The 12,931-nt window shown below is 43.5% G+C and overlaps 2 protein-coding genes across 10 annotated transcripts; one reads left to right on the top strand and one right to left on the bottom strand.

Annotated features, from left to right (window-relative positions):
* Positions 1-553: 553 nt before the first annotated feature.
* On the top strand, positions 554-6,018 carry LOC123063483 (cysteine-rich receptor-like protein kinase 10). 5 transcript variants are annotated; one of them, XM_044487281.1, is made up of 11 exons: positions 554-839; positions 916-995; positions 1,233-1,334; positions 1,455-1,597; positions 1,699-2,616; positions 3,867-3,971; positions 4,093-4,274; positions 4,646-4,856; positions 4,935-5,172; positions 5,293-5,443; positions 5,544-6,018. In XM_044487281.1, the coding sequence occupies exons 5-11, from the start codon at positions 1,716-1,718 to the stop codon at positions 5,850-5,852; spliced, it is 2,097 nt and encodes a 698-aa protein (XP_044343216.1). In that variant the 5' UTR covers positions 554-839; positions 916-995; positions 1,233-1,334; positions 1,455-1,597; positions 1,699-1,715; the 3' UTR covers positions 5,853-6,018. The 5 variants fall into 5 exon arrangements, with proteins under 5 accessions (XP_044343216.1, XP_044343211.1, XP_044343215.1 ...); XM_044487276.1 differs by having other exon boundaries at positions 1,690-2,616; XM_044487280.1 differs by having other exon boundaries at positions 1,233-1,418; positions 1,514-1,597; positions 1,690-2,616.
* A 484-nt stretch (positions 6,019-6,502) lies between these two features.
* On the bottom strand, positions 6,503-12,232 carry LOC123063481 (cysteine-rich receptor-like protein kinase 10). 5 transcript variants are annotated; one of them, XM_044487271.1, is made up of 9 exons: positions 11,998-12,232; positions 11,034-11,284; positions 9,980-10,943; positions 9,010-9,120; positions 8,732-8,913; positions 7,868-8,096; positions 7,555-7,792; positions 7,317-7,467; positions 6,503-7,230 (listed from the first exon to the last, which is right to left on the bottom strand). In XM_044487271.1, exons 3-9 carry the CDS (start codon positions 10,893-10,895, stop codon positions 6,904-6,906), a joined length of 2,154 nt encoding a protein of 717 aa, XP_044343206.1. In that variant the 5' UTR covers positions 10,896-10,943; positions 11,034-11,284; positions 11,998-12,232; the 3' UTR covers positions 6,503-6,903. The 5 variants fall into 5 exon arrangements, with proteins under 5 accessions (XP_044343206.1, XP_044343209.1, XP_044343208.1 ...); XM_044487274.1 differs by having other exon boundaries at positions 7,868-8,078; XM_044487273.1 differs by having other exon boundaries at positions 11,104-11,284.
* Between the last annotated feature and the right edge of the window lie 699 nt (positions 12,233-12,931).

The following is a 12,931-nucleotide window of genomic DNA, read 5'->3' as shown; positions in this document are numbered from 1 at the left end:
TTCCGATGCGAGTTCAGCTGGACGACGCGTAGCGCTGCCAACAAAGCCCTTTTGTTTGATCTCCATAATATTGGCTGAGTTTTAACTATTTAATGTACTATGACGGGCAAAGCCAGCCTGAAATCATTTGATTGAATTTCAAAGTTCAATGCCTTTAGGGCATTTACAACCACAATGGGCAAATTTGACCCGTCGAAAAGTGTGGCAAGATTTTTTTAGGCAAGCCAAAATGTGACTAACAATTTAAGCAACTCAAGTAAGACAAGTGTGGCAAAAATAACATGGCAATATATGATAAAAATAAACGCAATCCAAACAGCCCCTAAAAGTAGTACCAGATGATTTTATTTGGGCTTGGATCAGCTATGTTGAGAGAATCGAGACGGAGTTTGCATGTGTCAGAAAACAAAGATAAAGTGTGGCAAGATATGGCTAGGAGCTAAACAGCTCCAAAATCATTTTCAGCCATGTGGTCTGAGTACTACTACACTGCTGCGGCGGCTATTGATAGGGCGGACGCGGCCAAGGCTGACACGAAAGAGAACCCGCACCGCACATGTGAGCCTACTGAGCTAGCTGGTCGGCACTGGGAGAGAGACGGGCGGAGACTCGCAGTAAACCAATCATTGCCCTCCTCGTCCTCCACTGCCGCCGACATCCTCCACTGAATCGAGTATTCGAGTTGCTCCTCCCTCCGTTCCCAGGCTCACGATTTATCTCCTGGCTGCGCCCCCTGGAGCAGACTGCAGAGGATACATTTGCGAGCGCCGGCGGCGAAGTGCCGGGAACGAGGGCGGAGGTCACGTTCCGGCGATGCCATCGTCCTTCCACTTCCTGTGGTAAGCTCTGTACCAAATCACCTTTTTTTCTCTCCCCTTTTTCTCATGGTTTAAGACAGCTTCTCTTGCAATGCAGAGCTCTGTGGTCGAATAGGCCCCGATCCATAATCCATAAGCCTCAACGAACTATCTACAGTCCCAATCCATAATCCAGTGGTAAGCGTAAGCCCTTAAAAAAATTCTTTTGCGGGGCTAGATTCTTTATTGAGTTGAGAATTTTCGGGTACCTATCCAAGCGTGTTTTGACTTGGAGTAGACTTCCTAAACTTCCAGCTTAATCCCTGATGTCTGAATGGCTACGTATGACATCTGAACTTTGAAATTTAGAGCACTTAGATCTCTTATTAATTGGCGAGCACACACTTCTCTGATGCTTACACGACAATTTTGCAGCATGATATTTAGAACCTGATCACTAGAGCTGCTCAAGTGGTTGGTGGTGATCTTGATGGCCCGATGCCGCAGACAAAAGAGCATATTCTTCTAGCTCCACAGGTTTCAAATTCTGTGAATTTTTGCCAGCAATAGCATTAAGAAAGAGAAACCACGGGATATGGCCACCATGTGCTGTCTTTGCAGGTGTGACAAGATGGACATTTTCCCTCTGTTTTTTAGGTTGGTGTGTCATCACCTGTTGATGATCCAGACTTCAGTTTTTTTTCTTTTTTGAAAAGAAGGAATACCCCTGGCCTCTGCATCTCTTGAGGTACACAGCCATTATCAGACTTAAGTAGAACTTGTGGAGCTGGAGCTTCAAGGTATGTCCCCGCGTTTTCGTGTTCTCTACATTGTTTTTGGTTAGTTGATTATGTTCCCTTTCTAAAATAATTTTGTTGTCTCAATTTTTTAGAGTCCTCAGTTTCTCTTAGAAGTTTCATGGCGATGAAGTTCCTACCATCCCTGCACCTGCCTTGTCACCCATGGATGACCATGGTTATCCTCCCTCTCCTCCTCCTCCTCGTGCCACTTGCCGCTGCTCAATGGTCATCCTGTAGCAAGAGCGACGACTATAAATCTAATAGCACCTATGAAGCCAACCTCAGTCTCCTCTCTTCAACCCTCCCGAAGAAAGCAGCGTCCAGCACCACCCTCTTTGCAACCAGCATCATGGGCAATGTTCCGGACATTGTCTATGCCCTCACGCTCTGCCGCGGGGACTCTAACGCCTCCGCCTGCGAGAGCTGTGTAACCACCGCGTTTCAGGACATCCGGCAGCTCTGCCCGTACAAAAAGAATGCCACCGTGTACTACGATCCGTGCATGCTCAAGTTCTCCAACAAGAATTTTCTCGCCACCACCACCGTCAATGATCCACTCATCATCGTGAACACTAAGAACTTCATGACAAACGCCGACATCACCCAGCGATTATTGTTCACGCTTATCAACAGCACGGCTCAATTGGCCGCGAATAGCTTGAGGAGGTTCACTACCTCGCGCTTAGATGTTGGTTCCTCCCCAACGTTGTACTGTCTTATGCAGTGCATGCCCGATCTGATTCCCCACGACTGCGAGTCCTGCTTCCAGGATATCTTGAATAGTACGCTCGAGTACCTGGGCGGTAAGCAAGGTGGCCGAGTTCTGGGGACACGGTGTTACATGAGGTACGAGATGTACCCCTTCTTCCAAGGGGACCCTACGCTGCGTATTATCAACTTGGCCCCTCATGTTCCGACGATCAACAACACTACGACACCAGCTACCGTGTACCCACAATCGCAGCCACCAGCTGCGGCGCCACCCCCGGAGGGAAAAGCGACCGTCCAAGAACATAACGGTATGTAAAATTCGCACAACGGCTTCACATAAACAGAAAAAATATTTGAAATTTCTAGGAATTTTTTTTTAAAAAAATAGGGAGTTACCTCGGTCTTTACTTGGAGTGATACATACAGCCCTTAAAAGCAACTTCTACTCAGAAGTGACTTATAGTGATATATACTATATGCTACCAGAAGGAAGCTTGGAAATAATTAAGAATTGTATTCTACATAGTGGCAATCTCCACTTACAAGGAAAACCGGTACTTGAATATTTTCAGTAGTACGAAAATTAGCATTAGCTTTTTATAAATATGTGGTACTAGCACCTTTAGAGCATCTCCAACGTCAAACCAAAATTTTGGCCCCCCAAATCCATTTTTTGTGAGAAGAGAGAAGATTTAGGTAGCCAATGTTTTTTTTTCTGTTTTTACAACATATCCAAAACTGAATACCCAAATTTTCTATAGAAAATGAAACATAAAGATCAGACGCCGGAGGGCCGGGAGGTGGATCCGGCGGCGCCAAAGACCGGATTCGGGCTCAGCGGCCGGAGTTCGGGGTGGTGATGGAGCTCGGGATGGCGACGTCGGAGCGGTGATGCTTTTCGGTGGGGCTTGGGAGGAAGGCAGGGGTGGTGGTGGCGCGGTGCTTGGGGGCGGCGGTGGGAGCTCGGGGTGACGGTGGGGAGCTTGGGACAGCTGAAATCTGGTCGGACCGACCGGCATTGGTGCGAACTTGTCGGGGATTGCAGGTTCGCGGCGGCGGCGACGAAAATTCACCAAGCGGCGGTTGAGCTCGGCGCCATGCTTTTGAGTTTATTTGGTAGGATGGTAAGGAGGACCCATATAATAGTCCTGGGTAGGAAAATTTAGGTGGCTACCAAAAACAATTTGTTCCCCGGACTACCAAGAACCATTTTTGGGCCAGCAAGCCCAAAATTGCATTTTTTATGTCTTGGTGTCATTTTTTGCTCTGCTGTTGGAGATGCTCTTAGACTAGTAGACCTGAGCCTAGGAACAGATAGATAAAAATAAATAAGTAGAAGAACTAAGTTAAGTTAATGAAAAAGAAAAGGAAGTTCAAACAAAAAGAAAAGGAGAAAGCTGTTAGAACGGTTCAAAGGTCATTGAAATAGGTGAAGTTTCCTTGTCAAATAGGGCAGACCAATGTTTGATTGGTGTAGCTTATTTTTCATTGCTTGCATCACTAAATGAATTCGTTTTTATTAACATATGACAACTGTACATGAATTATACCTTTTTAGGACGCAAATCACGCAAGAGGGCACTGTGGATTATTGTTGTGGTGGCTACACTGCTGTCAATACTTATGTGCTTTATCTGTTTCATTGTATGGAAGAGAAGAAAAGGTTTGTTGACATGATGGTTTATTCACCAGAACGTTCCTCTAAAGAAAAAAAACTACCACCTATTGATGTAGTTTGCCAGGTTTGAGACCCAAATTAACACTGTATATTTCTCTCAATTTAGGAAAGGTAAACATAAACAATCAAGCTGCCACGAATAGGCCGGAAGAATATGCACTGGTTTGGAGATTGGAGGAGAGGAGTTCAGAGTTCACACTCTTTGACTTTCCTGAGATATTACAAGCTACACACAACTTTTCCAAAGAAAATCTACTTGGGCAAGGTGGTTTTGGCCCTGTCTACAAGGTAAATGCATTGCCTTGAAAAGATTCGAGCATATGTTCATTCCAAAATATATATTAAATCACGATCAGCTTAAAGCTAAGAGTTGGCTGGTTACTAACCAATACATTCATGTGTGCACGCCGAATATATATATATAAATGTACTGAAACCAAAAAAGGAAATCCTGATAAACTTGTTTATATAATTTTATCCTATTTCGACAGTGGACTAAATCTCAGAAGGAAACAGAAGTAATGCAATGAAACAGAATATTAAGAACGTGTATTGGATATGTGATGCTCTATATATATCCTCACATGGATGGCCGCTAATCCTCTTTCTGTCATTTCCATAAGAATGTTGTCTCGGTTTATTGTTGTACATACTTGCAGGGCCAATTACCAGATGGAATGGAGATTGCTGTTAAAAGGCTTGCCTCACATTCAGGACAGGGTTTCACAGAATTCAAGAATGAAGTTGAACTTATTGCAAAACTACAACACAATAATCTGGTAAAGCTCTTGGGATGTTGCATTCTGGGGGAGGAAAAACTATTGGTGTATGAGTATTTGCCAAATAAGAGCTTGGACTTCTTTATATTTGGTACACACATTGTAGTTTTTATTCATATTTTTGGATTGTGATTCATCCATACTCTAAAATGCACTTTCTAATGCGTAGATGAAAACAGAACAACTTTGGTTGATTGGGAAAAAAGACGTGTCATAATTGAAGGGATAGCCCAAGGTCTTCTATATCTTCACAAGCACTCTCGATTGCGCATCATACATAGAGATCTCAAGGCCAGCAACATTCTCTTGGACCAGGACATGAATCCTAAAATTTCAGATTTTGGTCTAGCAAAAATTTTCAGCTCCAATGACACTCAGGGAAGCACAAAGAGGGTAGTGGGAACATAGTAAGCATACCTTTGTTTTACAAATTACAGCATATATAGTGCCTACAGTACAATTTTTAGGTCATGTACCACACTTTAATTTGTTATATAATATTGTCTTGTGCTTCTAACTCATTTCAGTGGTTATATGTCTCCGGAGTATGCATCTGAAGGCATTTACTCAATCAAAACCGACGTGTTCAGCTTTGGTGTGTTGCTTCTTGAGATCCTCAGTGGAAAAAGGAATTCTCGTTTCCATCAACGCGAAGACTTTCTTAACCTTCTTGGATATGTGAGCATTTTCTAAACTCTCGCATACGAGTGTATTATTCTCTAGACTGAAGTTTCTTTTATCATGTATGTGATGAAAATAGTTTATTTGCTTCTTGCAGTCATGGCATCTCTGGGAAGGAGGAAGTTGGCTTGAGCTTCTAGATGTATCAATTGTTACGGAGGTCCATACAACAGAGGCTAGAAGGTACATTAACATTGCACTGATGTGCGTACAAGAGAGTGCGGATGATCGACCCACCATGTCAGATGTTGTTGCAATGTTAAACAGCGAGAGTGTTATTATTCCAGAGCCTAATCCTCCTGCATACGTCAACGTAAGAGTATCTAAGGTACACCAATCAGCTAGTGTTGTTGTTCCATGCAGTAATAATGATGTAACCATCACCGAAGAGCCAGATGGAAGATAGTTGATAACTTCGTATCAGTTGTTACATCTGAGTTGTACACTAATCCACACCAAACTCTAGATGTTATCGCTACATTATCTGCTGAAGACGCTTAATATCATCCCTACATGTGTGTAGTAATTATGTAAAGTGCTTACGGCCACGTCCTCATGCACCGTGTAAAAACTCAGAGGCGCAACTCAAGCGTGTCCAGATGACATTGAGACGTTTATAAAGTGTATCTATCCTCGTATAGATGTTTTGGTCGATGTTGGTACTCAGTTGAGATGCTATATTGCACCCTAAATAATTACAATACATTTTATTTTAATATATTTCAACTTATTGTTTGGTATACCTCAGAATTGCACATATCAAGACAAGCACATTATTATAAACGATAAAAGCAGTAGAAAAATACAATGTGCTGTTGGAAAAACTAGCAGGTTGCGAGGTCATCATATTTGGTCTGTTGTAAGTATACAAAATATATATGTATACACTCTATATTATATGATCAAAATAATATAAAATACAAACATAACTACTTAACTAATGCAAAGTACAAACTTGCCACGTAAATTTTGCTTCAAAGTTTAAATCAAGAACTCCTATTCATAGTACCAATGAGTAGTACAGTTGATGAACTTATGGACCGTTAGCAGGATAAATTCCAAAAAGATCTCCTTCATGTTTGTCTTATCATGACAACTCTACAGAAATGTTTCTTTTCATAACTTGGAAGAAAACATGGAAGGCGCATACAGATGCAACACATCTTTTACCCAGCAGGATTCAGTTAATGCATCTGTTGTCAGATTGAAATCCTTTGGATTTCAAGTCTACAGAGATACACCGGTCGCCATCGGTGTAAAACGATGGTGCGGTGCACAAAAGCTAAATACAGTATTAACGGAGGACCGAACAACCGCTACAGAGATACACCGGTCGCCATCCTTCAGAACCAAAATATGATAGGCTTACTTGGTCTGCCCTAGTTCACTTGACCTGGTCCGCCTGCCTGCTGTCTGATTGCTAGTACTTCCATCAACAACTGAAGCAAAGTGATCAACTATCTGCCATCTGGCTCCTCAGTGATGGTCAAGTCATTATTACTGCAGATGGTGTCGGCATTATTACTGTATGGAACACTACCCGATTCATCTTCCTTGGATACCCGTAGGTTGAAGTATGCCGGATGTTTAGGCCCTGGAAGACTAACATTCTCACTGTTTAACATTGCGACGACAGTCGACATGGTTGGTCGATCGTCTGCGCGCTCTTGTACGCACATTAGCGCAATGTTAATGTACCTACTAGCCTCCGCTGCATGGATCTCCTCAACAATCGATGCTTCTAGAAGCTCAAGACATCTCCCTCCTTCCCAGAGATGCCATGACTGCAGAGAATTTATCAACATGAAAAAGGTGACTTCGGCCTACAAAATAATGGATATACGTGTGCGAGAGTTCGCAAAATGCTCACATATCCAAGGAGGTTAAGAAAGTCTTCATGCTGATGGAAACCAGAATTCCTTTTTCCACTAAGGATCTCGAGAAGCAACACACCAAAACTGAACACGTCAGATTTGATAGAGTAAATTCCTTCAGATGCATACTCCGGAGCCATATAACCACTGAAATGAGTTGGAGGCACAAGTAAAATATTATATAAAAAATTTAAAGGTTGATGAATCAGCTAATTAATTGTGTCATACACTTACTATGTTCCCACCACCTTCTTTGTGCTTCCCTGAGAATCATTGGTGCTGAAAATTTTTGCTAGCCCAAAATCAGAAATTTTAGGATTCATGTCCTGGTCCAAGAGAATGTTGCTGGCCTTAAGGTCTCTGTGTATGATGCGCAACCGGGAGTGCTTGTGGAGATATAGTAGACCTTGGGCTATCCCTTCGATTATCACACATCTTTTATTCCAATCAACCAAAGTTGTTTGGTTAACATCTGCACATGAGAGAGGGCATTTTATAGTACGGATGAAACGCAGTCCAAAATATGGTTAAACTACATTGTGCGTACCAAAGATGAAGAAGTCCAAGCTCTTATTTGGCAAATATTCGTACACCAAAAGTTTTTCCTCTCCCTTAATGCAGCATCCCATGAGCTTGACCAGATTACTGTGTTGTAGTTTTGCAATAAGTTCAACTTCATTTTTGAATTCTGTGAAACCCTGTCCTGAATGTGAGGCAAGCCTTTTAACTGCAATTTCTGTTCCATTTGGTAACTGGCCCTGGAAGTATGTACAAAACTGGAGGCATTATATTTTACTGAAATTACAGAAAATGGATTACATGCCATCCATGGGAAAAGGAATTTTGCTATATACAGCAAACAGCATGCCAACATCAAAATATCCAATACATGGCCTTAATATTCCATTTGAGTGCATTATCTATTTCCTTCAGAGTTTCAGTCCACTGCTGAATAGTGCAAAATAAACATTTTATCAAGAGTTTCTTAATTTTTTTTCTTTCTAGTTTAGGGCTACGTTAGGTTTCTTATGCTAATCATATTTGGTTGAGATACATTTATAAAACTGGATTTTAGGCTATATATAATATATGTTGATCAAGCAATTGCATGTAAAAAAAGTTCATTCTAGGGCATCGATAATATAATGGAAAGCGTGCAGCTTTGCATTTTTCACTGTAGGTTGCTAGTACAGGATGAGTGATATGATGACTGCCATTGTGGATACTGGAACTTATATTATTTTCCAAGGTAGTTTACAAAACTAGGAAAATCATAGCACAATTCATTATAGATTGGACTACTGTAATTAGTGCTATTGTAAGTATATAAGGATGTTTTTCAGGAAACCGTGATTTAATATATATTTCAGAATGAACATTTGATTGAATCTTTTCAAGACAATGCATTTACCTTGTAGACAGGGCCAAAACCACCTTGCCCAAGTAGGTTTTCTTTGGAGAAGTTGTGTGTAGCACGCAATACCTCAGATAAGTCAAACAGAGTGAACTCTGAACTCTTCTCTTCCAATCTCCAAACCAATGCGTCTTCTTCCGGCCTATTCATGGCAGCTTGATCATGTAATATTTCCGTTCCTAAATTAAGGGGACACACATAGAACGTTAAGGCTGACAACATAAATAAGTGGTAGTTTTTCTTAGAGGAATGTTGTAATAGTGATAACAACAAACCTTTTCTTCGCCTTCTCATCCATACAACAAAACAGATAACGCACAGAAATATTGACAGTAATGGAGCTGCCACAGCGATAATCCAGAGCGGCCTCTGGCGTGAGTTGCGTCCTAAGAAAAACACAAAGTCATATATAGTTTTCATATAAGTATAAAAACTAATTTATTTAGTGATAGAGGAAATGACAAATCAGTTGTAGGTTGTGGATCATCTCACTCAACCAGAATTAATCAATTGAACATGGGTCGCACCCCTTCGACCTTTGAACCATTCTGACTCTAGCATCTTTCCCCTTATCAATAAATATCCTTTTCTTCGTTATTGACTTAACTTAGTTCTTCTACTTATTTCTTTTTATTCATATATTCTTAAGCTCATGTCTACTTGTCTAGAAATGCTACCACATACGTAACAAGCTAATTATCATAATACTGAAAAGATCTAAGTATCGATTTTCCTTGTAAGTGGACATTGCAACTACGTAAACTAAATCAACTGCCATGAAAGATAATTTAATGTAGAACTATGTTTTTAAGGCGTCCGTAAGGCGACGCCTAGGCATCGAGGCGCCCCCCCCCCCCCCCCCAGCGCTTTGCAAATATGCCCGCTTTAGGCGCCTAGGCGTCCGCTTTAGGCGCCTAGGCGTCGAGGCGCCCCCCAGCGCCTTAAAGCGAAGCGTCGCCTTAAAAACATAGATGTAGAATACAACTATAATTTTCTAGTTTACTTCTAGTAGCATATAAAATGATCAGTCTATGTTCTTTTTAATAGTTGCATGCATCACTTGACGGAAAGGCAGAGGGAGTTCACTCTTTTTTTTAAAAAGAAGAGTTTTTTCCGAGAATTTTCCAATAAATTTTTTGTTCCACACAAGATGTGTGGCATATTACCTAAATTAATCAATCTAATTGAAGCCAGGGTGCCATGTCCAACCAAGGATCTGCCGCCAAGGATGAGAATTTTACATACCATGAAGTTCTTGGGTGGCTGCTTGCGCCTCCGGAGGTGGTGGTGCTGCAACCGGCGACTGTGGCTGTGACTGTGACTGTGGGGGTGGGTTCACGGTAATCCGTGGAATGGTGTTGTTGATCGCCGGAACTTCAGATACCAAGTTGATAATACGCAGCATGGGGTCCCCTTGGAAGAATGGGAATATCTCGTATCTCATGGTACACCGTGTCCCCAGTAATCGACCACCTTTCTTACCATCCATGTACTTGACTGTATACTGGAAGTAAGGCTGCAAACATGCGGTGCAGTCGTCGGCGGTCAGGTCTGGCGTGCACTGCATAAGGCAGTAGAGCGTAGGGAAGGAGTTGACGTCTAAGCGCGAGGTGGTGAACCTCCTCAAGCTGTTCGCGGCCGCTTGAGCCGTGTTGTTCAGAAGCGTGAACAACAAGACCCTGAAGGAGTCGGCTCTTGTCGAGATGTTCATCATCAAGCTCTCGATGCTAACAATGATGAGTATATGGTCATTGACGGTGGTGGAGAGAAAATTCTTGTTGGAGAACCTGAGCATGCAAGGATTGCTATCATAGTACACAGCGGCGTCCTTATAGTTCGCGCAGTGCTCCTGCCCGTCCTGGAAGGCAGTAACCAAACATCCCTCGCAGGCAGAGGTGTTGGAGTCCCCGCGGCAGAGTGCGAGGGCGAAGATGACATTCGGAACATTGCCAACGGTGTCGGTGGCGAAGAGGTTGGTGCTGGACGCTGCTTTCTTCGGGAGGGTGGTTGAGAGGAGCTTGAGGTTGGCTTCGTAGGTGCTATTTGATTTGTAGTCGCCGCTCTCGCCACAGGATGGCCACATTTGGGCAGCGGTGAGAGGCACGAGGAGCAGGAGGGGGAGGATAACCATGGCCATCCACCGATGACAAGGCAGATCCATGGATGATAGAAAACTGATAGCCAGTGAACTTGTAGAAGCTGAAGGGTTCTAAAAACAAGGGAGACAAAAAACTTATGTCAGAACAGGAACATAATAACTAAAAAGTAAAAATAATTAATGTAGAGAACTGGAAAACACCAGCACACATCGAAGCTCCACCTCCCCAAGTTATAAACTCTGGATCATCGATAAGCGATGGAACGCCAACCTGCTCAGAACTGCAAAGACAGCATGCTATTGCTGGCAAGAATTCTCAGGATTCAGAAACGGTGGAGCTAGAAGAATAAGCTCCTCTGTTTGCCGCACCGGGCCGTCAGGAGCTGGTAATCAGATACACAGAGAAGGGAATACCATCATCGTAGCTCTGGTGACCATGTGTAGATATCACGCTGCAAAACTGAAATCTTGTAAGCATTAAAGAAGTGTGTGCTCGACAATTAATTAATTAATTAAGAGACTAAATGCTCTGATTAAGAGATCTAAATACTCAAAGAAGTAAAAAAATATATAAGTTTTTGGGGCTGAGCAACCCCTTTGATCTAGTCTGCTCCCACGCTTTCTTACCATGCCTCTTGTGCACATGGCCTTGTATGCGTTGTAACCCCTTGCTTGTACTTTCCTTCTATCAATGAAAAGATACGCAACTTGCGTATTGGTGAAAAAAATGCTCTAATTTAAAAGTTCAGATGTCACAAGATATCAGATATTAAAGCTGAAAGTTGAGGAAGTCTACTCCAAGTCCAAAACAGGGTTAAGCTGGGAGTTCAGAAAGTATATTCCAAGTCAAAACAGGATTAAGCTGGAAGTTTAGGAGGTATACTCCAAGTGAAAACACGCTTGGTGTCTCTTCATTTTGACAGGCACCGGACAATTATCAATTCAACATGTTGTTTAGCGTGAGCAAAATTCAATGTTTTCTCTTCAAGCAGAAAAAAGAATCTTAGCCCCGCAAAAAAAAAATCTCTGAATTATGGGTTGGGACTGCAGATAGGGGCTTGTGGGTTATGGATCGGGGCTTATAGACCACAACGCTCTGCATTGCAAGAGAAGCCGTCTTAAATTATGGTTTGGGACTGCAGATAGGGGCTTGGTGATTTCGTACCTCCGCCTCCGGAAGTGGAAGAACGATGGCGTCGCCGGCGCGCGAGCTGCGTGCTCCTCTCCGGCAGGTCGCCGCCGGGCACCGGCGCGCGCTCCGCTCCCCTGCTCGCTCGCCAATGTGTGATCCGCTCCAGGTGGCGCTGCCCGGAGATAAGTCGGCAGAGTGGGGAGTGGGGAAGGAGGAGCCACTCGATTCAGTGGACGACGGCGGCGGAGTGGGAGTGCACTTGTTTTCAGACTTGGGTGGAGTGGACGAGGAGGAGAATGACTGGCTGACCGCGACCGAGTCTTCCGTCTCTCTCGCGGTGCCGACCAGCTGGCTCTGTGGGCTCACATGGGCCTGCGTCGACCGTGAGCTGCGTGTCAGTCCAGGCCGCGTCAGCCCAGGCCACATGCCCACATGGCTGAAATAATTACCCGTCAAAAAAAAACATGGCTGAAATAATTTTGTTTTTCGTTTTTTCGCACATGCAAGAAGTGCCAAGAAAAAAATTAGATTCAGAAGTATCTGTTGGGGAACGTTGCAGAAAATAAAAAATTTCCTACGGTTTCACCAAGATCTATCTATGAGTTCATCTAGCAACGAGTGATCGGATGCATCTACATACCTTTGTAGATCGCGAGCGGAAGCGTTCAAAGAACGGGGATGAGGGAGTCGTACTCGACGTGATCCAAATCACCGGAGATCCTAGCGCCGAACGGACGGCACCTCCGCGTTCAACACACGTACGGTCAGCGTGACGTCTCCTTCTTCTTGATCCAGCAAGGTGGGAGGAGAGGTTGAGGAAGATGGCTCCAGCAGCAGCACGACGGCGTGATGGTGATGGAGCTGCAGTACTCCGGCAGGGTTTCGCCAAGCTCCATGGAGGAGGAGGAGGTGTTGGAGAGGGAGAGGGAGGCACCAAAGGCAAAGGTGAGAGGTCCTCCATCCTCCC

This window comes from Triticum aestivum, chromosome 3A (genome assembly GCF_018294505.1).
Source record: "Triticum aestivum cultivar Chinese Spring chromosome 3A, IWGSC CS RefSeq v2.1, whole genome shotgun sequence".
Classification (NCBI taxonomy): Eukaryota; Viridiplantae; Streptophyta; class Magnoliopsida; order Poales; family Poaceae; genus Triticum; species Triticum aestivum.
The sequence above is the reverse complement of the archived record's forward strand: the minus strand, read 5'-3'. Positions and strand labels throughout refer to the sequence as shown.

Excerpts from the sequence above, each read along its gene's own strand:
- LOC123063483 (XM_044487281.1), top strand. The coding sequence starts at position 1,716 with ATGGCGATGAAGTTCCTACCATCCCTGCACCTGCCTTGTCACCCATGG. Across the intron at positions 4,857-4,934 it reads CTTGGACTTCTTTATATTTG|ATGAAAACAGAACAACTTTG; the intron begins GTACACACATTG and ends TCTAATGCGTAG. Across the intron at positions 5,173-5,292 it reads AAGAGGGTAGTGGGAACATA|TGGTTATATGTCTCCGGAGT; the intron begins GTAAGCATACCT and ends AACTCATTTCAG.
- LOC123063481 (XM_044487271.1), bottom strand. The coding sequence starts at position 10,895 with ATGGATCTGCCTTGTCATCGGTGGATGGCCATGGTTATCCTCCCCCTC. Across the intron at positions 8,097-8,731 it reads GTTTTGGCCCTGTCTACAAG|TTTTGTACATACTTCCAGGG; the intron begins GTAAATGCATTG and ends TAATGCCTCCAG. Across the intron at positions 7,793-7,867 it reads CTTGGACTTCTTCATCTTTG|ATGTTAACCAAACAACTTTG; the intron begins GTACGCACAATG and ends TCTCATGTGCAG.